Below are 26,130 nucleotides of genomic sequence, written 5' to 3'. Positions count from 1 at the left end.
CAACTAGTTAGCCAGCCCGCTAGCTAATGAACTAACTTGAGGGCCCCCGAAATTTATCAAATACGTACAGATAACATCCAACTTACGACCAGCTCCACTTACGACCACCCATACTTACAACCACCCATACTTGCGACCACCACCACAAGTTTAATTCTACGCCTGACACCGCAACGCGCTAGCAGGCTGGCAATATGTACAACAATTTTGGCTAGCCAGCCAGCATCGACTGTGTGATGGGACTTATGACCGTTTTCTCAGAACGGAACTTGGTCATCAGTCGGATGTTACCTGTATTTACTACAGTGTTTTGTGATGAAATTAAATGAATTTCATTTCCCCTTTTCTTTAGGTACAAGGCTGTCGTGCTAGCTGCGAACAACTTTGGACGTTTTTTCACAGGACAAATCACTGCAGCTGGGAAGGTGCCACCCGCTAAGGTGTGTGTCTCTATATATGTAGTGACCATTCGTTGCTGGTATTGACGGTTTTTTTTACATGTATTTTGAAGCATTTTAAAGGTCACTTGAGACAGAGTTCTCATTCACTATGACCACCGGAAAGAGCAGCGTAACTCAACGCTCTTGATCCAATTTCCGTCTGACTGTAAGAATGTCATGTTGAAGATGTCACATGACCGCAGGATGTTGTGGTTTTTCGTTTTTGGAGAAAATGACCTAAATTCAAGAGAATTTAAATTAATGAGGGTCTTGTAGATCAGGGTCAATCAAATGGTATGTGTGATTCTCTGCCAATAGGGTGAATCGGTATTCACGTACAGATCAGAGTGGTGTCAGGTGACCGCACCCCGTTAAGAAATGATCAGTACAGGATGAGTCCAGGGACTGAAGACATTTAGTCGTAGCGCTCAAGAATTATGATTAATATTGCTTTTGACAAATTTTACACAGATTGTTTCCGTAAATACAAAAATAAAATCAGCCCTAAGATTGAACCTTGCGGCCCACCTCCACTAGGTGCTAATCATCGGCGGCGGAGTTGCTGGATTAGCAGCGGCCGGCAGCGCCAGAGCCATGGGCGCCATAGTTCGAGGCTTTGACACGAGGTGTGTTTCTCACTTATTTATTTTTCACACGCAACACAGACATAAACACACGATTGGTCGCCGTCATTTTCTGCCACAGGGCTGATGCTTTGGACCAATTCAAGTCTTTGGGCGCCGAACCGCTTGAGGTGGACTTTAAGGAATCTGGAGAGGGCCAAGGAGGCTACGCCAAAGTGATGTCAAAAGAGTTCATCGAGGCCGAGATGAAGCTGTTTGCCAAACAATGTCAGGAGGTGGACATTGTCATCAGCACTGCGCTCATTCCCGGTATGCACGGAAACCGTATACCGTGTCTCTGGGGGTCTACTATGAGACATACTGTATTTTGCAACCTCACTTCACACCTCCTGACAGAATTCGATCATGATGTGACCACAAATGTAGAGTGGGTTCAACAGTTCCTTGTTTTCGCATATCAGGTAAGCAGGCCCCCATCCTGATCACCAAGCCAATGATAGAGAGCATGAAGGACGGATCTGTGGTGGTGGACCTGGCCGCTGAGGCCGGTGGAAACATCGAGACCACAGTCCCCGGGGAGCTGTCTGTACACAATGTGAGTGACCTGAGAGTTTCTCAATCTTTATGAATGGCTTGTTTGGTTGGGAAAACAATCTCTGAAGTGTAATTTCTCTCATTTTTGCAGGGTGTGACCCATATTGGGTACACGGACCTGCCCAGCCGCTTGCCTACGCAATCCAGCACCCTCTACTCCAACAACATCACAAAGCTGCTGCGCGCCATCAGTCCAGACAAGGACAACTTTTACCTTGATGTGAAGGACGTGTTTGACTTTGGGACCATGGATCACGTTGTCCGAGGTTCTGTTGTCATGCAGGTAGGAAATGTGAACATGCGTGGGTGTCATTGGAATTTCCCACAATCCTCTGACTTTGATACGCTGACTCCTCAAGCGTCATATTGCCAGCTGATGAGCATGTGGTGATATAGGTCATTAGGTGTACTGTCGGAAATTATCCCATCTCATAATGTGTATCTTCCTCTCATGGTCACTAGGTGTCACCCTCACAATAAGTTACAGTTTATGATTCTTAGACAAAGCTTCACCTCAAATGTAATTATTGTTGTTTACATTTGCATGTGTATATCCCAATTTGTGATAGGTCGATATTTTATATGTATTTTATCTTATATATGTTATGCGGCACCAGCAAAGACACCTTTGTGCTGCTTCAGTACCACCCCGCCAGCCCGGTCCTGGCCTCACATGTCCTGAATGTGGCAGGATTTGTGAATCCAGAATCGGGCTTCATAGTCACCTACAGTGGCATCGCCGCCAGCGCCAATAACCACTGTCCAATACCCCACGTAAGAATGGAAGCTATGTCATCTTCGACTTCGATGGACTTCCAAGAGAAACAGAGAGAGATATGTTTTATATATATATATATATATATATATATATATATATATATATATATATATATAAAATACTTTCATATAAGCATTCAACCTCCCATTAAATAGTTTTGCATTTTTATCGCAATCTATAAAAGCAGACCTTCTATCAAATCCCCCAAAAAATGCACATATCTATTTTTACTTGGGAAATCAATGATAAATATTTTTGCCTGCCGTAGTTTTCCAAACCAGTAACTGAAAAAAAAAAAAAATATATATATATATATATATATATATATATATATTTTTTTTAAAGATCCAGTTCACCTTTTAAGCAACACGTATCTACCATGTTGTTTGAGTCACTGTAAACTTATAAATGTATTCATTGCTCCATTTTCTCCCACATTGTATCATTAGTTGGGGCACCGTAATGGAAACAAATTGCTGAGCCCAAATGAAATGACTAATATCTGTCAAGATGCCCGTATGACGTTTGGTTTTACAGCACTATAATGACTGTATTTTTTGTCCGCTTGATTATCTCAGACGGTGTCAATCAAAGGTAGTTATTAGCTTCGTTCAGGGTAGAGTGGCTGCGCTCATCTTAGATAGTGGGTGCGTACCCAATGTTGTGGCCAGCGAGGGTTGAGTTACAAGCTTTGAAATGAAGCGTGACCTCTGCTTTCATTAGCAGTCATGGTAGAGCTGATGCATAGCCGATCGTTTTTCCAACCGCACTTTGTCATCCATCCCCATCATATTGTTGGGAAGCTTCTTGTTCTTTAATCAGTTTTGGGCCAGGGTCGAATAGTTTTTTTCCAGTAAACAAACGATCTGCAGTCAATGATTTTATCTGCGTTTATTCACTGAACATGTTGCACAACCTAGCAATGATGCATTCAGAGCATATATTACCAGGCGTGCCATTAGTTTGCATACCATAATGTTTTTAGTGTAATGTTACATAGATTGAGGTCATCGGGCCTTAAGTCATTCACTGCCAGACGATGTGCAAAAATGTATCCACCGCAGTGCCAGGGTTTTTTTCATTGTCACTCAAATACCAGGGCCCACAGAAAATTGAGTTTTAGGACTACATAGACATTCAATGCAGCGTAAGAACCCTTAAGACTCTCTTATATGGCTCTAGAGTTATTTGAGCTTGAAATGGGGGCGGTCGTACAAAAGGAAAATTCTGCCCCCTAATGGAAGGGAAAACATTGCCAGAGGTCTGACCATTGCTTTATCGTGATGTTTTTCAATTTCGGGACAAATTCGGGAATGGCGGTGAATGAGTTAAGAGGAAACCAAAAGTTCAGGTCATTGCTTAACTCATTCACTGGCAGATGTGCAAAAATGTGTCCACCCCAGTGCCAGGGTTTTTGTCATTGGACCCACAGAATATTGAGTATTAGGACTACATAAACATTCAATGCAGCGTTAGAAATCTTAGACTATTTCTTCTTTCATGAGAAAAAAAAGTTAATTCCTAAATTATATGGGTCTGGAGTAATATGAGCTTGAAATGAGGGCGGCTGTCCAAAATGCAATGAAATACATACATAATAATAATAATACATTTAATTTCTAAGCGCTTTACAAAACTCTCAAGGACACTTTACAGTCACGGGATAAGAACTTTTTTTTGAAGGGGGGGGGGGGTGAGCAGCGGCAGCCATTCGCGCCATCGTTCACTCTACCTGGAAGTAACATATTGGTTTATATAGCGCTTTAACAACAGCTGAAGCTGGAAGGGGCCAGAGGCCATGGCCGGCGCTTTATTGGCACCCAAACAAAAACCAAAACCCGAACAAACTCAGGAATGGCGCTGTACGTCATATTTTCATTCCCAAATAAATTTGTCAATGGCAGTGAATGAGTTAATAAATGTAGGCAATATTTTCCTCTATTCACTATTTCTTTAATTTTTACGTCTGTGTAAGCTCTCAGTCATACAGGAGTGGTCCATCGATGAAAAGGTTTCATCGATGGACCGTCATCTGAACTTCTTTGAAGGTGTCCGACGTTTCGCTTCTTATCCAAGAAACTTCGTCAGCAAACTAAAGTCTTACTAGTATTTTAGGCCCTATATATATATATATATATATATATAGACATATATATATATATATATATATATATATATATATATATATATATATATATATATATATATCCCTGCCGGACTCTGCTATAATTCATTTTATAATTTTCGTCACTTGTGCCTCACTCTGTGTTCATTTAATTTTTTTAATCCCCCCCAGAATGGAAAGATCCTCTTTCCGGCACCCCAGCCCAACAACATGCCCACCGCCGCACCACCCAAGCCCAAGTCTGTCAAGGAGCTGGAGGCTGAGAAGACTTCCCAAATCTCACCCTTCAAGGCGACGCTCACCTCTGCCGGCGCGTACACCGGAGGTCAGTGTGCTGAACGTGTCATTCGAGTGTAAGGGAAGTTCAGAGTTCTCAACGTGGGCTCCCTCCTCCCGCCTCTGGACTTCATTTTGCTTTAATTGTCCTCATCGGACTCACAGGTCAGCCTTCGGGAGGTCGGGGTCTGCGACGAGGTGGAGGGTTAATCATCAGCTCTTTTAGGTCAGCGCCGGAATGCGCACGGGAGGTGCGAAGTGTCACAGCCAGATAAAAGCGAGCGCTCGCGTATTGACACCCCCTGAAATGGGCACCCTCTTAGTGTCAGGAAACACACAGTATAAAAGCGGCGTCACGTCGAGCGTTTGTTTGAAGTGACGCCCGGCAGGGAGCCGCCGCGACGTGTCCGTGGTCCCCGTGCACTTCATTTCCAATCACACGTTGTCGGCCACCGTCGTTAAGCGCCGTCCACTCGCCAGTTCCTGCTTACCGGCTCGTTAAAGTCGACGTGTAATGGAGTCATTGTGAGAAATCGACTTCCGTGCTGATGGGGCGTCTGAGAGATTTTCAGGAAATGAGGCAAATGGGAAAACGACTAAAACGCCATTTTACTCTATTAGTGGAAGTTGGAAATATATATCGTAACACGGTGTCCTCGTGGTTGGTGCATCTGCCTCAATGGATGCCGCCGTGATCAATCAATAAATCTTTTTTATTTATTTTTATTTATTTATTTATTAGGTATCTGAGGTCATTTTAAATGCTGAAAGCACATTGTCCTAGTGGTTGGTGCATCTGCCTCAACGGATGCCACCGTGAACAATCAATCTTTTTTTTTTAATGTATCTGCAGTCATTTTAAATGATGACTTCTTTCCCTCTTTGGTTTCAGGCTTCACCACACTGTTAGGTTTAGGTTTGGCTGCTCCCAACGCCGCCTTCACCCAGATGGTCACCACCTTCGGGTTGGCGGGCATCGTGGGATACCACACCGTGTGGGGCGTCACACCCGCGCTGCACTCGCCGCTCATGTCCGTGACCAACGCCATCTCGGGTCAGTAGTGTGCTGGATTGTGTAGTATTGTTTGGATGCGTCACTGCAAGGTTTTGAGTTTTTTTCATGACGGTAAAGCTGCATTTAGACTAAGCGTTAGCATAGCGATTTGGGCGCGGCAACTCTTAACCAGGCAATCAGCACCCCTGTGCAATTTTCGGGACGAAAATGTAAATCTTCAGTCCAAATAAAACCTTCAAAGATCGTGTTCCCGTCGTCGACTGCTGCTTAACACAACGGGGTCCAAAGGTCGGGGAGGTAAGTGCATATGTGTGTGTTCTCGTGGCTTTGATCACCCCGGCGACCCACGCTGAGGTAGGAAGTAACACACCGGCGGTGATCTTTGGGGGTCAGGGTGGTCTCTTGCTCATTTAGTCGCGCACGCACGCACGCGGCGAACCCAGACATCAGAGCGAAGCCGGCGAGTCACGGCGGGAACGAACGCGGACACTTTTCACATCCTGTTAAACTTTTATTGGCCACTAGGCCTGTACTGCTTTTATGTTTGCTCGTCTCATATGCTCCTCGGGGATTTTTCGTTTCCTACCCTTTGATTTTATTTATTTATTTTGGTGAAATTCACCTTATTCTATGCAAATGTTTAAATATTCATGTTAAAGGACAACCAACACAATTTTTTTGTTTCCCAACTGACATCAGAAATATAGCATCTAAATACCCAAAACACGCAGGCTGATATTTTTAGTCAAATGCAAAACACCAATAAAAATGACTTAAAGTGTCCCAAAACTGCCACAAAATGAGCTCGGATCTGGGCAGATTTAGAAAGTCCCGCCCCCTTATTCATGGCGTCACTATTGGTCACACACTGCCTTGCTCCAGAATCAAAACAATGGCTTTAGAGAGTTCAGATTGGAAGAATATGCTTTCTTGTTACTCATCCAGTTATGAATATGATTCAAATACTCCTGAAGAGGAAAGCATAAATGTTTGCAATCGATTAAAGAAGTCCTTCCATATAAATTTGAGCTGTCTGGACTCCAATGTAGCATCCCAGAAAATGCACAAGATGGCGCACAAGCTCTTTTGGAAATGGGCTAATTTGTCCGCTTGGAATTTGTGTAAACTTACACCTTCTTTATGCGTGTTACTGCAATTGGCTGCGACACACCAAGATTCACCATTGCGTTATTTATGTAGTTTTCCTTCTAATTTCGCGATCTACACGATGTTTTCAGACCAAACAAAGTACCCAAAATTCATTGTGTGTCACTTTCTTGGTCAGGGGCGTTACTGACGTGACGTCACGTCAGGCATTCTCATCAACTCAAAAACAAGACTTCCTGAATATTCAGCGCAAGTCTTAAAACGTAAAATATAGCTATATGCGGTGGAATCTTTGGAAAATCCGCTCAGTAGAAGTCATTTGAAGTGATTTTACAAATTATCGACACAACTTGTCCGGAGGTGTCGGTTGTCCTTTAAGTCATAGAGTTGTTGCAACGGAACAGAAATTCTTGGCCCGCCTGTTGACGCTTAAATCCTTTTTGAATGCAGATTGCCAATCTTAAATTATTAGCGTAAATTATGAATGGAATCCAATGGGGGCACACATCTATTGGGTAAATCAGTTTAGAAAGCATAGCGGATGTCATCTTCCAAACGTCTTCTCCGTGTAGGTCTCACGGCCGTGGGTGGTCTGGCCCTAATGGGAGGTGGCTACACCCCAACAAGCACGGCGGAGACACTGGCCGTCCTCGCCGCCTTCATCTCCTCAGTCAATATAGCCGGTGAGTCCCTTCTCCACACGCGTTTGTCAACGCAAACTCACGGTAATCGCCGCCTAATCGGCAAGCGCCGGCCAATAAAACGTCAGTGGCGATGGATGATTGACAGGTTTTATACTGATGGTACGAGAAATTTTTCTTTGAGCCAGCTCCACGGCGCCTCTGTTAATACCCACCTGCTCTGATCAGACTCTAGTGGCTTTTGACGTTGTATTCCCGCCGAGCTGTTTCAACTGTCCAAGTGGTCGCCACGGCAGTCACGGCGTGGACGAGAAGCCTTGTCCGCAAAAATAAAAAGCGGGACGTAGGCAATTAAACCTGACAGTCCCGAATCGGGCATAACACGGCTTGGAATCGGTCCATAGTGGAACGTGAAGCAACTTTAACACAAGCCATGTGTCACAAAACTGCTTTGAACACTTACTATTAACTCATTCACTGCCATCCCTGAATTTATTCGGGAATTGAAAATATGACGTGGAGCGCCATTCCCGAATTTGTTCAGGTTATTTTTTGCATGGTTGGGTGCTTATAAAGCACTGGCCAGACCTCTGGTGATGTTTTTGTTCCCAGCATTTCCCTTTTTTCCATGTTCGCGCTTTGTTCCAGCTTCAGCTGTTAAAGCGCTATATCAACCAATATGTATGTATTGCATTGTTGTATTTTGGACAGCCACCCTTATTTCAGGCTCATATAACTCCAGACCCATATAATTTAGGAATTGACTTTTTTCTGATGAAAGAAAAAAGTTTAATAATAGTAATAATAATAATACTAATACATTTCATTTTAAGTGCCTTTCAAAGCTCACAAGTACACTTTACAGTCACAGAAAAGCATAGGTACTATAATAAATAAAATACAATCTCAAATCGAATGCAATAAACGACATAAAATTATGAATAGAAACAAGAGAGGCAGCTCCGTGTGTATCCCGAAAAATAGCTCGTATGCCAAGGTAAAATTTTCATAAATATAACGTTCGTAAACCGAAAAGTTCGTAAGCCAAGGGGTTTCTAAACTGAGGTATCACTGTAATTCCTACCGTGCTGTGGGATGGCGCCGATTTGAAATTCCGTCACGTAACAAACCTAACCGGTGCGGCTTTCCACGTAACAGATGAAAAATAGTGTACTTGTCAACGGTGAGAGTCATCGTTGCCATTTGTCGAGTTTTGTCATGGAAAACCGGCGAGGTCTCATGCTGTGCCATTATAAATACAATTTATTGATCAGAGCTATACTTTTGCGAAACGAAGGAAACGCCGTACCCTGACCCCATTGTCTTGTTTGATGGGGTGTGAGGCGATGTTCGGATAAATTTTCCCCCGTGAGGCTTTGTGTTCTTTCTGAGCTACTTTAGTGTGTCAAACACTCCAACCAAGACTTTAAAAAAATACATTAAAATCGCCTTTTCCCTAATTTATCCACGGTTCACTCCATCGCGGTGCACCACTTTAGCCACAAACCTCGTGGAACCCCAGCCAACCTTAATTCCATGCAAACAGATGACGCTCCAAATTCAGAGGAGCGCCTTGTATTCTGTCCGTTGAATTTGCGCACCTGTTTTGAAGAAGGCATCGGCATGACGGAGCTTCTTGTTCCCGTGGGCAAGAATTACAACACATGGTCATGAGCCATCACTCACGTTTTATGATGAGAGCAACTTTTTAACAACTACAGTCAAACTTAAAAACCTCCATATGCCAAGGTTTTCTTTTTTTAATAACATTTGAAAGGGGACGTCAAGTCAAAAGTTTCCTTCACAATAATACGATCTTTGTTGCTCCATGGGTTTAAAAGTGATGTATTGTGTCAAGCGATGCTTCTTCAGTGGTCGTTTTTAATCAGAATCAGAAAGCCTTTAATAGTCCAACAATGGGGAAATTTGCAATCTACAGCAGCAAAATTGAAAAGGCGGGTGGGGGGCTGATGAAGTATTCTATTTATAATAGAAATAAAACAAATTAAAAAAATAGTAGAACAGAAAGGGATTTTAAAAGGGTTAGGATCTACTGTAGAGCAGCCAGACAGGGGGAGCCATGACGGGGTGAACTGCAGCTATCAGAAAGCACTTTACAAAATAATAATAATACTAATACAGTAAAGTCTCGTTATATCGATATTCTCGGGAGTCGGAAAAAAATATCGATATAACCGGACTATCGATATATCCGATCCTGCGGCATGTAAATTTTCTCCTTGCGTTCATAGAAATAGTATCGTAATAAGCAATACTATTGATATAACCGATATCGATATAACGAGACTTTACTGTATTATAATAATAATAATAATAATAATAATAATAATCACTTCAATTATAAGCGCCTTTCAAAACTCTCAAGGTCACTTTACAGTCACAGGTCACAAGTTTTTCTGTAGGTGAGCAGCGGCAGCCACACGCGCCAGCGTTCACTCAACCCGGAATAGATAGCTGGACAGCTAATATATATAGATAGCGAGCTAGAGAGCTAATACTGTATGTTTCCTGACTCAAATAGCAAGGTAGCTAGCTATATAGCTAATAGATGGCAAGCTAGCTAGATTGACTGTTGTTAAAGCGCTATATAAATCAATATGTATTTTACTAATGATACTAATAATATTACTAATAATAATACACATGAACATACGATAATAGTCAACACAAAGCAAAATAATAAACTCTATGATGTTTGAGTACAAGACACTTTATTATATAAAGCCGTTAAAGCCTCCTTTTCACCAGTGGATCAGAGACATAATGGTGCAATGTGCACGTCTGATACAAGCTAAGTTTTCAAAGCAAACCCGAAGCTGTCGCATACATTGACAAAAAGATTGTCTCACAAAAGATCCCGCGGCACGCAAATCCGCTTCAATTCCAAGCCGCGACAGTTCCACATACGCATCGGCGCTCTGCGCTGACGCTCCTTTCCTCTATCGCGGGCTCCTCAAGCCATGCCTTTGATATGAAATGTGTGTGGCATTTTGTTTGTCCAAGGTGGTTTCCTGGTGACTCAGAAAATGTTGGATATGTTCAAGCGTCCCACTGATCCCCCTGAGCACAACTACCTCTATCTGCTTCCGGCCGGCGTGTTCGTGGGCGGTTACGCTGCAGCGCTGCAGTCGGGATACAACATTGAGCAGGTGGGGGATGATTTTGATCTTGATCATGTGTCTGTATAAATCCGCTGTGTCCATTTTAAAAGTCCATCAAAGTAGTAGACTGGCATGTAAAAGTGAGGTAACGATCCTTTTTATGTGGTCTTTGTGGGTCCAGATGTTGAACAAATCATCCATGTAAAACAATCGTCTTCTTCTTTTTTTCCTAAAGCATTGTACATCCTCTTCTATCACCAGATGATGTACTTGGGTTCCGGAATGTGCTGCGTCGGCGCCCTGGCTGGCTTGTCTAACCAGTCCACAGCCCGCTTGGGTAATGCCTTGGGTATTATGGGAGTCGCCGGCGGCATCGTCGCCACTCTGGGCGCACTCAAGCCAAGTCCTGAACTCTTGGCGCAGATGAGCGCCGCAATGGCCGTCGGCGGAACCGCTGGTGAGTCTGAATTTGTCGTCACGTGATGTTCCTGGATGTGCGGGATGCGTGTGTCTGCGTTTGTGTGCCGGCACCTTGGATAAATTAAGAAGCAGGTGCTGCAGTTGAGCTTTGTGATGTGTGCAGCAAACAGGTCGTTGCAGCCAGATTCTCACCTCATTACAATTCCATGCTAGATCATTTAAATTAAATGCTAATTGTTCCCGTAACAAACAGACTAAACAGCTCACATCATCTCCGTCGGTCCAAACATGGAAAATACGCCAAATAGGCCATCGGCAAAACATATATTTTTTTTTATAAAGGTCCTCTTTCCCGGCAGTTCTCTGTTAGTGTTCATGAGATTTGCATGTCCTGTGTGCTTGATCACTTGTTTTCGCCTCTGCAGGTTTGACAATCGCTAAGAGAATCCAGATCAGCGATCTGCCGCAGCTGGTGGCCGCCTTCCACAGCCTGGTGGGTTTGGCCGCAGTCCTGACCTGCGTGGCCGAATACATGGTGGAGTATCCTCACTTTGCCACGGACCCCGCGGCCAATTTGACCAAGATAGTGGCCTACCTTGGCACTTTCATTGGCGGAGTCACTTTCAGCGGCTCTTTGGTGGCTTACGGCAAACTGCAAGGTTGGAGATAGTTTCAATCAAATAGTTATCAATGTTGAAAAAGTCAGGGAGGCGGATTGTGCTCCTAAAATGCTCGATAATCTTAACAGGTATGCTGAACAGCGCCCCCTTGATTCTTCCCGCTCGCCACGCACTGAACGCCTCTCTGATGGCCGGCAGCATCGGTGGGATGATCCCTTACATGATGGACCCCAGCTACATCACGGGCATCACCTGCCTGGGCTCGGTCTCCGCTCTGTCTGCCATCATGGTATGACCCCGTCGTACGGTTTTGGAACGCGGCCACGTATGCACAACGATGCATTCATTACATTTTTTTGGGGTTGTTTTTACGGCGACGATTCGAGGTGAGCTGATCGTAATCTGTTCATGCTGATGGACGGCCTGTGCACGAAGGTTGATTTTTTTATTTTCCATTAGGACGGGGGTGAAGTCTGGCTAGTCAATAAGCTGCCTGTTTGTGGCACTGGCACCAGGGGCTGCCCAGAAATCTGTTAATAGTCTGGCAACCGTCGCGGCAAAAAAACGGTCAACTTTGTGCAACTGCCAGCTTCCTGCTTGCACTTGACACTAATTATATTGGGCTTCACCACTATAAAGTCACACTTAACCTTTCAAAAAAATGCTCCTTGACGATGAACTCATTTTTTTTTTTGCCACAGAATACCCAAATGACCTTTTGACCTCAATTTATTTCCCCATTGTGGGACCATTCAAGGTTTTCTGATTCTGAACTCATTCACTGCCATTCTCGAATTTATTTGGGAGAGTCATTCCCGATTGTTTTTTTTTTTTTTTTTTTTTTTTCCGTGCTGATAAAGCGCTGGTCAGACCTCTGGCAATGTTTTTTTCCCCTTCCACGAGGGGGCAGTATTTGCCTTGTGTCCATGTTAGCGCTTTGTTACAGCTTCAGCTGTTTTTATTGAATCAATATTGCATTGTATTTTGGACAGCCGCCCCCATTTCAAGCTCATATACCTCCAGACCCAAATAACTTAGGAATTAACTCATTTTTTCTCTTGGGAGAAGAGAGTCTAAGGTTTTTTTACGCTACATTGAATGTTTATGTAGTCGTAAAACTCAATTTTCTGAGGGTCCTGGAATTTGAGGGAAAATGACAAAAACCCTGGCACTGGACTGGACACATTTTTGCACATTTGGCAGTGAATGAGTTAAAAACCAATCATGGTTAGCAGCGGAGGCTGAAAAGCCTCCAAAACCAAGCACTCTTTTGGATCACTGTATGACAGAATTATCTCCTTTTTCAATTTTCGAATCACGGGCGTCTTTGCCTCTAACATGTTCTTCTGTTTTCCTCCAGGGAGTAACTTTAACCGCGGCCATCGGCGGTGCCGACATGCCGGTGGTGATCACTGTGCTGAACAGCTACTCGGGCTGGGCCTTGTGCGCCGAGGGTTTCCTGCTCAATAACAATCTCCTGACCATTGTCGGCGCCCTCATCGGATCGTCTGGTGCCATTCTATCGTACATTATGTGTGTGGTAAGTCCCTATGGATGACGTCATCGCTTGAAAGTGGCTGCGGATCATCATCCAGCTTTGCTGTACATGCTCTGGGTGGAAAAATGGTTTGGATGACTTCTTATACTGAAATGAAAATTCAGAAGGATTCGCAAGGGCACTCCGGCAGAAAGCAGATTAGCATTAGGAAAAGGCTATTTGTGTATGTTACGTCCGGGTTGAGGCGCGTCGAGCTGCCGCTGCTCACCTCAATGAGCTAAAAAAATGTCCTTTGACTTTAAGTGTTTTGAAAGGCGCTTATGAATGAAGTTTATTCTTCTTCTTCTTTTTCTTCTTCTTCTTCTTCTTCTTCTTCTTCTTCTTCTTCTTCTTCTTCTTCTTCTTCTTCTTATTCTTCTTCTTCTTATTCTTCTTATTCTTATTATTATTATTATTATTATTATTATTATTATTATTTTATTTCATTTTATTCTTATTAGTTTATTATTTTCTATTATTGTTTATGATTATTATATGACTCTTATTTTTTATTATTTTTTTCATTTTTGTGTTATTATTATTTGTAATTATTTTATTATTATTATTATGTTTATTTTATTATTTTTCATTATCGTGTTGTTATTATTATTAGTTTATTATTGTTTTCTATTATTATTATTGTATTATTTTATTATTATTATTATTATTATTATTATTATTATTATTATTATTATTATTATTATTATTTATTATTATATAGTTCCTCTGGTATCCACCAGGAGGAACTCTCATGTTACCATCTCGGCTAGCTTGTTAAGGAGCTAAATCTCAGGCCTCGCCGCCGTCTACTTTTCAAGACAATTTACCCCTCCACTCTGACCATAACTCAAGTTGACGCAGAACGAGACGATAAAAATAATGAAAGCGACGTTTCCCCATCAGGCCATGAACCGCTCGCTTGCGAACGTCATCCTGGGGGGCTACGGCACGTCTTCCACCGGGACTGGGAAGCCCATGGAGATCACAGGGACGCACACTGAGGTCAACGTGGATCAAACCGTGGACATGATTAAAGAGGCCCAGAACATTATCATCACACCAGGTAACCCCCCCTCAATCTCCTCACACGACTTGTATACAAGTTGAAAAACAGCGCTTTGACTTTGCTGCCCCCCCTTTTCAGGCTTTTAAAAAGTCGATGTTCTGTTGATTTAACCCTTTCTTGACCCCCATGTTACATCACCGTTTTGCCTTGCTAATTGACAAGGTTGAGGCGCCCCCCCCCCCCCATCCCCATCACACGCTAACAATGACATTCTTGTGTGGTCGTGTCTCGTAAAATAAGACTGGCTACAATGCAGTTATTAGGAATGACGCGAAATTGGTGGGGGTGGGGGGTTCTTTGTGAGTACATAGTTTTCACATACAAAGTTGTGGCGACGTTGACGTGTCTCTTTGGACGCTTTACAAAATATCCATTGACATTAATCGACTTGAGGTCAACTTATTCATCATTTCTCGTTTTTTTTTTCATCTCCAATGTCTTTTTTTTAATATCATACAGTTCTATTTGTCAGCATTTAAAAATATATGAGACTCATTTAGCACTTTTACAAACTTGTCAATAGTTTTTTTCCCCCTTGATTTTGTGTGTGTGCGTGTCTGTGTGTGTGAAAACACTTTTTGACACAATATTTGACTTTTCTGCTACAAACAGACAAGGGCAGTGATCATATCCGACAGCCGAAGCAAAAAATGCGCCAAAATAAAGTCTGAGTTGGACGCAGTGGCGGAAAAAAAGGCTTTCGGTTTGTTTTTCTTCATCTTAAAAAATAAATAAATCAGAAATCTATTTTTTTTTCAGTCAACATGAGTCAAAATATGAAATTTTCAAATAATCATAACAAAGCATTGTCAACATGAAATTGAGTTCAGTGAAGCCATCACATTATACAATTATTTTAGTTACTTTTTTCCTCCCTTCCCTCCCGCATAGCTTTAATTTGAATAAGTTGACCTCAAGTCCATCACAATGCAGTTTGTCCCGTGTTAAAGTTTTGCCGCCGCTGATGTCATAATTGCTGGAACAGCGTGTAATCAAACGGCTGATTATTTTCTCTGCTGCAGTAATCAGCTACGAGACTGCCGTTTGCTCTCTTTCGTCTATCCTCGGGTTTCCATTTTGACCATTTTAGACCAATTGTAGCTGTCTGTCACCTCACTATATTGACATCTGGGCAAAACATTCAGATTTTTTTTTTTTTTTTTTTTTTTGGGGGGGGGGGGGGGGCATTGTGGGGGTCGGGGTTACACTTGATTTCTCCAAAATGTGGAATGTATGGAAGCAGATAGAGAACGACTTCGCAGAATCTTTCACACCTTGATGTCAAAAACGCCAACATGTTCCCTCGTAGTTGTTTTTGACTCCCACGTCACTCACCGGACAAGGACGCTGGTTTATTGATGAAATGGGTCCATTAAAAAAAATGTGCTAGTCCTGTTGCTACATTTCACATGCTGACTTTTTCACCACATCTTACTTGTCATCTCCTATGCCAACATCGGACTTTTATTGGTGATTTGCGCAGTTTCTTTTGAAGCCTACACGCTAACTGGTTATCATTAGTATTATTTCTATATTTATTTCTTTTTTGCTCTAACTGGCAGCACACCGTGCTCTCACAAGTGCATTAGCACATTCTGTGGGATTGTAAAACTCTGTCACAGCGGGTAGTCTGTGAGCGCTTTAGGACCTCGCAGGGGTCAGCGGCGGACTGAACTTCAAAAATATTCCTGCCGTGATTATACGGAGCTGAAAGAGTCTGAGGCGGAGGCGAAGGATTTTTTTTTTTTTGTACTCCACTACCCGGAATGGGACTCATTAGCTGTCGTTACCATTCATGATACCGAAAATGAGACGAGCCTTGTTAGTGAACAACAGGTTATTTTGAGTACCATTTACCATGTTTCTCATATTTTGGTGACCTGCGTAGTTGTTAACCCCTTTCAACGCAATAAGAATATAACCTGTGGTTGAAAAGAAAGTTACTGTATTTTCCGGTGTATTAGGCGCACCTAAAAACTTTTTTTTTCTCCAAAAGATGACCCTGCGCCTTATATGCTGGTGCACCTTATATGTGAAGTAATATTGAGCCACTACAGGTCTGATAAGTCCTGTCAGCAGCCACCGACTCCATTTTCCCCTGTGGACAAAGTAGTGCGTAACCCCTGCCTCTACTGCAGCGCCTTATAATGTGGTGTGCCTTATATTTGGAAAAAATATATATATTGATATATTATATTTGGAAAACTTTTTTTCATTCATTCAAGGTGCGTCTTATATTTGGAAAAAGTTTGAAAATACACCATTCGTTGTAGATGCGCCTTATATTCTTCCGATGTGCCTTATACACCAGAAAATGCGGTAGTTGAAAATCAGTAACTCGGGGAACCGTTTTCTGTTTAAAACCATTTTGTGGCTTCCCTTTCATTGAGCTACGGACACGCGGTCTGGTAGTTATTGTCATTTTCAGTAGAAGAAGAACTCTTTTCACTGTCAGTAATGTGTGGCGATCATTGCTGCGACGCTTTTATTTTTTTTTGCCAAATAAGCATCGATTCCCAAAAATAATAATCATAAATCACTTTTTTGACAGGTTATGGTCTTTGTGCTGCCAAGGCACAGTACCCCATTGCAGAGTTGGTGAAGAATCTCAAAGAAGCTGGCAAGGATGTGCGGTAAGTTCCCCCTTCCCCGAAGTCACCCCCATGGCGATTCTTCTCCAAGTTAACATTCTTGGATTGGTTTGGATTAGCCTTTATTAGTCTCGCGATGGAGTAATTTACATTTCATAGCAGCAGAGTTATGAAAGGGAGGGGAAAGCAAAGGAAAAAGGAGAACAACAAAATACAGGAGCTGCTGTAAAGTCAAAAGAACAAAAAAAAAACTACAGTAAAGTCTCGTTATATCGATATTCAAGGGAGTCCGAAAAAATATCGATATAACCGGGACTATCGATATATCAGACCCTGTTTGCATGTAATTTTCTCCGTGCGTGCATAGGAATAGTATCGATATAACCGGGACTATCGATATATCCGATATCGATATAACGAGACTTTACTGTAAATTACAAATATGACAACACAGAGACACGGACAGTATTTCATTCTTAAGCACTTTCTGCACCCTCTTTGTTACATGAAGCAGTTCTAGATGAAAGAGGAGAGGATAAAAGCGTCCTTTTCACCAGTGGATCAGGGACATCACGAATGAAATGTGCATATCTGCTCCAAGCTAAATGTTGAAAGCAAACACGAAACTATAGCATCCATTGAGGAAAGAGATGGTCTCACATCTCCTGCCCCGCATGAATCCGCTTCAATTCCAAACCGCAGACTGTCTAATGGCAGCGACTTTTTCACTGAACAAAGCGGGGCTTTGAAAATGCTGCCCATTACAGGCGCAAAAAAAAGCACAATCGCCCCGGAGCTGTCCAGCGATGACAGTCAAATGGCACCGACATTCCTCCCAATCAAAAACGGTGCTGGTATATTTGTGCTGCCGAAAAGGCGCAAGCGCTCAGCACAGTCCCCTCCTTGATGAATGCCGTGGCCAAAAATGCTGAAAAACAATCCGTAACGTGACTTATAACGACTCCGCTGGAGCGCACCAATGGCTTCCTCACAGGCGCCCCCCCCCATTTGTGATCGCCGCTATCCACGCAATTCAGATAAAACGTTTTTGCAAACCAGCTCGTGTTTGTCGTAATTGTCGTGTGCTACAATTATGTCAATTACTGAAAATGGTATCAAGGCAAAAACAAAACAAGGAAAACATGGGGGAGGTTGACTCGTGCCGACGGATGTAGTCGACCAAATGTCACGTCAACAACACAAGAAGGATGAATGAAGGAAGGCCGAGCGGAAGCCGGTTTAATTGTCCAGCCTCCGTTGCGGCAGCTGCTGCTTTCCGAGCTACTTGGAGCATTTGTACTTCATTAGGAGGGGAAACGCCCGGTCAGAGTTCAAGTGGAGGAAGCCAAATAGCAGTACAGTGATACCTCGGTTTACGAACCCCTTGGCTTACGAACTTTTTGGTTTACGAACGTTAAATGTATGAAAATTTTACCTTGGCATACAAACTATTTTTCGGGATACACACGGAGCTGCTCAATGAGTGATGTGTCGTTCGCGAACGAGCACGTTCTCCTCAAAGAAAATGGCAGCCGGCTTGTTTTGGTCCTCTATTCCCCACCCCCATCATCGGTTAAATCCATGTGATTGGTCAAGAACGCAGCAGTGAGGGGGGTGGGGTTACAGACAGAGAGAGTGAAGCCATTCTCCAAAAAAAAAATGGCTGCCGACATGTTTGTTCGTCCTCTATTCCCCGCCCTCAGTCTTTGGTTGAAGCCACGTGATTGGTCAAGAACGCAACAGTGAGGGGAGGTGGTTTAAACATTAAAGAGACAGGCAGAGGACAGAGAGAGACTGACAAAATTGATAGAAAACAGTGAAATTTGGACTCGTTTCATGCTCCACAAGTAACCCGCGCTAGCCATCAGTTCAATTTGAAATGAAAAGACAAGGGAACCAGCTATTAATGATGTTTCAACTTCCAAGATGTACATCCCAGAACTCCTTGAGACACTATGCAAAAAGCTATCCATTCCATCAAGCCATCAACGACCATCACAAAGGTAAATAAAACGACTTTATTATACAGTACAGTGTATTTCTTTAATTATAATACCATAGCACATTTATTATAAATAAAATAAGGTATATTTTGTGTAGTTTTCAGGCTTGGAAAATTAGAAAGTAGAAAATTATGTTTTATGGGGACCTGGCAACGGATTATTCTCATTTTAATGGTTTCCTATGGGAAATTAATTTTTGGGATACACACTTTTCACCTGACACACTATGTCTGGAAATCAATTAAGTTCGTAAGCCAATGTATCACTGTATTCATTCTATATACTCGAATACTACGGATTTCAATTCACCATGAACGCAATCCTTTTTCATTTCATGTTCCAAGTGTCCCGTAGGATGGCAGACGTTCACTCTCGCTTCCCTAACGTTGTGTCCAAAGTGTCTTTTTTTTTCAAATCCCGCCACCCTCGCTAATATGGTCCAGATGCTATGCTTGCACTCTGCTCTTGCCTAAAATCCCCAAACTAATACCAGTTAATCCCCAATCCAAACGGCGGCTGCCATGACACAAACATCTCATTCCTGTTTCATTCAACGATCACGTTGGGGGAATTCATAACTTCATTCCATGCTGAATTTCAGAATTGTAAATTGACCACCCCACCCAAATCCAAAATACTAATTGCCTAATGTTGCTCTAGGTTTGGCATCCACCCCGTCGCCGGACGTATGCCCGGTCAACTCAACGTGCTGTTGGCCGAAGCCGGCGTCCCTTATGACATTGTCCTGGAGATGGACGAAATCAATGAAGACTTTCCTGGTAAGACAAACCGGGTTACCCGAATACACATCCGCACAACATTAAAACAGGGGGTGCCGTCTTCCCTCGGAGGGTCTTTATGACAGTGTAACCAAATAAATGTTTCATCATCTCAGCATATTCCGATTTGGACACGACGAATAGATTGATTATCAGTTTTGCAATCGTTTAAGTTAATTGTAAAAGATGACCCTGCACCTTATACGCAGGTGCGCCTTATCTGTGAAGTAATATTGAGCTACAACAGGTCTAGCAACTACAGCCACGACTCCATTTCCCCCTTTAGAAGAAGTAGTGCCTCACCCCAGCCTCGACTGTAGTGCCTTATGTGGTGTGCCTTATATTTGGAAAAAATGCATGTATTTATACTATTTTTTTATTCATTGAAGGTGCACCTTATAGTCCAGTGTGCTTAATTTATGGTATGAAAAATACACCATTCATTGGGGGTGTGCGCCTTACACCAGAAATTACAAAAATTGTCGTTCGAGTGTTACCAGAAAAAACAAAAATATTACAAGAATATCAATGTGATTGATTGCACATGCGAATCTGAAAATTTGGTTCGGATGAATGCTTGATTTGCCTTCGTGGGCCGAATAAAATGATGTGGCGGGCCAGATTTGGCCCCCGGGCCTTGACTTTGACACCTGTGCTTTAGTAAATCAAACTATACAACACAACAAAATTGAAATTTTACCTTTGAATGTGTTTGTCTACAAATACTGTAGTTGGATCTCTGGAGGCTCTGCCATCCGATCAAATGGTGAAATTAAACGATCAAGTAAAGTCGTGTTTTTCATTAACCGGTACGACTTTGATGGTCGCTGAAGTGAGGCCATGCGCGATTGATTCTACTCGAGATGTGGTCTTGATTACACTGTGAAGATTCAAGGATTTTACCATGGGACTTGGAACGATTAAATGGCAACGAGGATTTTTTTCCCCCACAAAGTTAGTTCCAAGAAAGAAAGAAGAGGTGGCGGTCATACTTCAGGTTTGCAATCCACCACATGTGATTTGTCAAAGTGCTACAAGTACAAAACAAGTAAAATGTTCACAAGTTTCGCGGAAAGTGGGAGCCGTTAGCCCTATTTAAGCACGCGCTGGCCTATCAACAGTATCAACTTTAAATCTCACTCAAACGTCTGGTGTGTCTCATCAGAGACCGACCTGGTCCTGGTGATTGGCGCCAATGACACGGTGAATTCCGCCGCCCAGGAAGACCCCAACTCCATCATCGCCGGCATGCCCGTACTGGAGGTCTGGAAGGCCAAACAGGTGAGACACATCTGGCACACGCCCGCGCCGTCATAACATTCACGTCCCCCGGGCCCAAAATAGATAAAAGAGCAACAGACCAGTGAATGTTGCAAGAAACAGGAGAGAGAGGGAGGGTGATGGTTACAGCTCCAGGTGCAGTCCCATCCTGATCCTATTAGAGCTGACTGTGTCGCTATGGAATGGCGCTGCTCTGAGATCTGAGATTGGATACGCTTTGCCTACAGCAATCTATGCCCGGAAAATAAATAAATAAACAAATGAATACATAAACACACTGTATAAATACATAAACAAATAACAAAATGACAAAACAAACAAATACATGGATAAAGAAATGTATGAATAAATGGAAAAATGAATGAATAAACGAATAGATAGACAAATACAGAAATAAAGAGAAAAATAAATCAATAAATGGATAAATAAATGGACAAAAATATATAAATAAGTAGATGAACAAATAGATGAATATATAGAAAAATAAATGGATAAATAAATAGAAAAATACATAAAGAGATAAATGAATCAATAAATAAATGAATGAATAAATGGATAGATAAATGGGTGAATAAATACATGAGTAAATATATAAATAAATAGATACATACATAAATAAATAGAGAAATAATGACATGGATAAATAAATATATAAATGAATGAATAAAGAGGTTAATAAATAGATAAATAAATAGATTCATCAATAAAGTGATGAATAAATAGATAAATAAATTGAACATTACATACATTAAATGCATATGTAAATAAATATATAAATGAATAGATCAATAGATAGCTAAATAAATAAACAGCCCGATTTAAATAAACAATAAAGGAGCATTTCCCGTTGCCCAAAAAAATAACTTGTTTCGTTTGGGTTATATTTTATTTTTTGGTTCCGATGCAGGACCAAAGAATGATCTGAATTCAAATGGGGGACTTTGTTTGCATGATTATTATAGCCTGATTTTTGATTTACTGATTTATGTTTCCATTGGCACTTGTTTGGTCACATTACAGTGACCACTGAAAAGACCCCAAGTCCAACCAAGTGTTTAGCAACTTTCCTGCAACTGACAGTTGCAAAATTGAAATTGATTTAAAAATTGTAAAAAATAAAAATTATTCTCCAGAGCAACTTGTCCGAAAAACACATGACTGATTATGCCATGACAGGAGATTCTTTTTTTCATCTGTATCAAAAAAAAGGTGGCTGATTTATATTTATGGCCGAAGCAGGTCTGCGCCGAAGTGGCTCAAAAGCGTTCCTTGCGTTTTGAAATCGGGGCTTGTGGCATTGTTGCAGCCCTACCAAACTTCCTTTCAATTTTAACTTTTTTCAAATGCAATTTAGCAAAGGAGCCTTTCTACTGAAATAACTATTTGTTGTTGATGTTGGACACAATAATAATGGGTGTGGAAGTAAAAAAAAAAAACACAAAAATGCATCTGTCATGGCCGACTTTCTTATTTGATATTACTGATAAATTCATAAAAAAACATGACACACACTAGAACATATCTGTGTTGTGTATCCGGAATCAAATGACGTCACTCTGCATGGAAGCAGTTGCTCCATGCTCCTCGTGAGTGGTCTCATTTTGCTTTTGTAATCGATTGTCTGTCTAATACTGTAAACGGCCAAAAGAGCATCGGCCATTTTGTGTTTTCACCCCACTTCACTCAAAGTGGCGGTTTTATCAAAAATGTGTTCGCAATAATTTGATTTCTGTCATAAACTGAAGACTACCTGAGCCCCTTCAAAATAAAAGCCGCCTGTGCACTTAACCGCACAGTTGGACCCACATGCACTGTTTATGAAAATGCTTTTAAACACACTAGCAAAGTGAAGCTATTTCAGGGAATAAACTTCCCAAACTTTTTTTCCGCACAAAACGGCCACTATCTGTGTTTTTGTCGCACAGCATCACCTTCGATCAAATAGTCGGAAAAGGAATACATACAGCGCATGTTTGCGAATCCCTTGGGTTGTTAGGACACCGGGAATTAGCATACGGTGCTTCGGTACCTTGACTTCAGAGTCATTTCCTCTGTGATTATACTTGTAATGCAAGTCACTTGTCTGTCACATTGACTTTGCTCAGGGAAAGTTCCAGCAACTCCCCTTCAAAAAAATGGAAACTTATTTTTTAATTTGCAAAGTACATTGAGTTACCTTGTACCTGAATTGCACTTTATATGATACCAGTCATAGATTCCAAGTCGTAGATTTAGTTCACTGGATGTCACCAGTCTTGACACATGGTTAAAAACAAGGAAAACTGGCCCTTTCAAAATAAAAGCGAAAGAGTCGCGTGAAGAGCGACTGTCAAGAAAGAGAAAAGCTTTGCATGCTAGCAAAAAAAAAACAAACAATGGAGCGATGACATCATAATTTGGTGGACTGGCAAGGTGCCCCCCTCCACCCCACTGCAAGTGGGCCCCGCTCCATTTCAACATCCACCCCGCCGGTGGTTGCGAAAAGCCTTCTACCATCTTGACGGCGTCCGCTCGGGTTTGCCGTAGGTGGTGGTGATGAAACGCTCGCTGGGCGTGGGATACGCCGCCGTGGACAACCCCATCTTCTACAAGCCCAACACGGCCATGTTGCTGGGCGACGCCAAGAAGACCTGCGACGCCCTGCAGGCAAAGGTCCGCGAGGCTCAGTGAGGCGCCTTTAACCCCTCCCGCCACCCCCTCGCACATAAGGGGAACCACACAGTGACATTGCGTCTTTTATTTTTACTTTTTTTTTTCGACGAATACTCGTCAGCATTAAAACAAATGGCAGCGGTTACCCTACACGTCACATTTGTGATGTTACATCTTTTAATGTTTAGCGTTTTGATGAAGGAAGGATTCGCTGTTTAGTCTGCGGCGATCCACATTGCGTGTTAGATGTGTGACGTGACACTTTTAGGACATAGATATTGAAACTCTCATGTCATTTTTTTTCTCTTTTAAAACCCAAGAGATTGACATTTAAGAGAATGCCCCATCGTGTTTGAGTTGACCATTTTTTTTCTTCTTTTTTTTTTTTGACCATCCCTCAATTACTGCAATGCTTCTTCAGCGCCGGAGCTCATTTTTATGACTAGCGGTAAAACAAAAGCAATATGATCAAAAACAGTTTTGTATCGAGACAATAAAAGTCATGACCGCTTCTTGAATTACAACCGAAAAGTGTATCTTACGCTCTTTATTCATTTTGGATGAATAGAACAACAAAAGACACATTTCCGACCAAGACGAACCTGGGAAATGTGGAGGATTTTTACACATTTTATTTTGTTGTTAAATGGGCAGCGATGAGATCCGACGGTCAGATATTTCAGCTCACAGATGTGGATGAATTGTAACAATTTATTTTGGGGAGAAATGTGTAATCGGCCGTTTTTGTAATCGGCCCCATTTGTCCTTATTGAGTGCAAGTACCACTTAAAGCACAACCGACATTACTTTTTTGTTTCCTAACTGACATCAGAAAAACGTTTCATAGCATCGAGAATACCCAAAACACGCAGTATATTTTAGTCAAATGCAAAACACCAATAAAAATGACTTAAAGTGTTCAAAATCTGCAACAAAAAAGAACCCGGAAGTGGCCAGTTTCAGAAGGTCCCGCCCCCTTGTTCGTGGTGTCACCCCAAGACGTCTTGCCTTCGTCTTTGTCTTGATTCGGAGAGTATGCTTTCTTGTTACAAATCCAGTGATGAATATGATTCAAATAGTTCTGAAGAGGAAAGCATACATGTTTGCAATTGATTAAAGAATTTATTCCGTGCCATTTTGAGCGGTAAATGTAGCACAAAAAGAGGGAAAAAATCGCGACAAAGCTCCGTGTAAGGAATTAATCAGCCCGTTTCCACAGGCTGATTAATTCCTTACACGAGCTTTGTCGCCCTCTTCTGCCTCTTTTTGGCGCTACATGAAGTTTTCAGACCAAAGTACAGAAAAATGCTTTGACGTGATGAAAGGACTGCTACAATATGTCCTTTTTTCAGTCAGGGGTGTTCCTTCAGTGATGTAACGTGAGGACTCGTCACCAACTCAAAAACAAGACTTCCAAAATATTCAGCTCGAGTCTTAAAACGTTAAATAAAGCAATCTGAGGTGGAATCTTTGTAAAATACGCTGAGTAGAAATCATTTGAAGCCATTTTACAAATTATGGACACAACTTGTCCGGAGACGTCGGTTGTCCTTTAAATGGTGTCAATCCATCTTGAGTCCAATATACATAACAAACATTGATTGCACCCAAGTCGAAATATTATAATGCGAACAGCGCAAAATGTTATTTTTCCTGGTTTCAGGAGCAATAAGGGAGGTTGGGGGTGGCGATCGCTACGTTTCTTGTCTTTTGTAAATGTTGTATGAGAAGAACTGCTGGTATGTACGAACCTCTGCGACTTTTGCGCCATTTTGACCACCGCTTCCTTCTACCTCTTCATATACACACAAAATACGACCAGTAGCGTTTTTTTCGTCAGACCAATCGCACGTCCTTTCCATTTTTTTGGGACCCCTTTGTCATTTTGTGTCTCGTCGGACCGCATTACCCTCAGTCGACTTTGAGTCGTTGGCAATTGTGCGCTCACACGGATTAAAACTTGCAGGTGTTGGCGAAGCAATTCGAGTTTGTTGCCCAATGTTACGAAAATCATCATTTTACTGTAACTAGGTCAATTTTGCAAATGTAACGTTTTTTTTTTTGGTCCCTCCCCTTCAAACGGAAAGTATTTTTGTAATTTGACATTTGTGAAGCACAGCGAGTGGGATTTGAAGCTTGATGGTTGAACCGCGGTAAGAAAGAAACATACTGTGGATGTTCTTTTCCGCTTTTGTTAATCACGAAGCATCATCCCTAAGAAAAAAAACAAAACAACAAAGAAATAAATAAACTTGTGTGTTTACACAAGGTACTGTATGCTGTGTGCTGTGTTTTATTTTTCATTTTTTTGTCATTACTACTCTGCCGGGACCTTTTTACCAAAATCACAAGCTTGTGTGACAATTTCAGCTCCCAGCGCCACTTGATTTGCCATTCATCGTCATCATAGTAGGGGGGGGGGGGGGGGCTACCCGTGAATCTGGCGTTTAGCACGGGTGCCCACAGAGATGAGACGATAGGATGATGAGTGCATGCGTG

The 26,130-nt window shown here is 42.1% G+C and overlaps 1 protein-coding gene across 1 annotated transcript in view; it reads left to right on the top strand.

Annotated features, from left to right (window-relative positions):
- The window catches only part of nnt (nicotinamide nucleotide transhydrogenase), a 30,083-nt gene extending 4,175 nt beyond the window's left edge, over positions 1 to 25,908 (top strand). Inside the window, exons 5-22 of the mRNA XM_089020582.1 lie at positions 353 to 440; positions 978 to 1,066; positions 1,146 to 1,333; positions 1,486 to 1,619; positions 1,710 to 1,901; positions 4,693 to 4,846; positions 5,690 to 5,851; positions 7,492 to 7,602; positions 10,585 to 10,730; positions 10,944 to 11,139; positions 11,528 to 11,761; positions 11,851 to 12,011; positions 13,083 to 13,262; positions 14,163 to 14,322; positions 16,877 to 16,958; positions 19,580 to 19,698; positions 20,864 to 20,979; positions 23,506 to 25,908. Of these exons, the coding sequence (XP_088876708.1) occupies positions 353 to 440; positions 978 to 1,066; positions 1,146 to 1,333; positions 1,486 to 1,619; positions 1,710 to 1,901; positions 4,693 to 4,846; positions 5,690 to 5,851; positions 7,492 to 7,602; positions 10,585 to 10,730; positions 10,944 to 11,139; positions 11,528 to 11,761; positions 11,851 to 12,011; positions 13,083 to 13,262; positions 14,163 to 14,322; positions 16,877 to 16,958; positions 19,580 to 19,698; positions 20,864 to 20,979; positions 23,506 to 23,649 (2,656 nt within the window). The 3' untranslated portion in view covers positions 23,650 to 25,908. The remainder of the gene's footprint in view (positions 1 to 352; positions 441 to 977; positions 1,067 to 1,145; positions 1,334 to 1,485; positions 1,620 to 1,709; positions 1,902 to 4,692; positions 4,847 to 5,689; positions 5,852 to 7,491; positions 7,603 to 10,584; positions 10,731 to 10,943; positions 11,140 to 11,527; positions 11,762 to 11,850; positions 12,012 to 13,082; positions 13,263 to 14,162; positions 14,323 to 16,876; positions 16,959 to 19,579; positions 19,699 to 20,863; positions 20,980 to 23,505) is intronic.
- The last annotated feature ends 222 nt before the right edge of the window (positions 25,909 to 26,130 follow it).

The sequence above is a fragment of the Hippocampus bargibanti genome, linkage group LG18, assembly GCF_051943395.1.
Source record: "Hippocampus bargibanti isolate YZ-2025 linkage group LG18, ASM5194339v1, whole genome shotgun sequence".
In the NCBI taxonomy this organism is placed as follows: domain Eukaryota; kingdom Metazoa; phylum Chordata; class Actinopteri; order Syngnathiformes; family Syngnathidae; genus Hippocampus; species Hippocampus bargibanti.
This window is presented reverse-complemented; position numbering and strand designations above follow the sequence as displayed.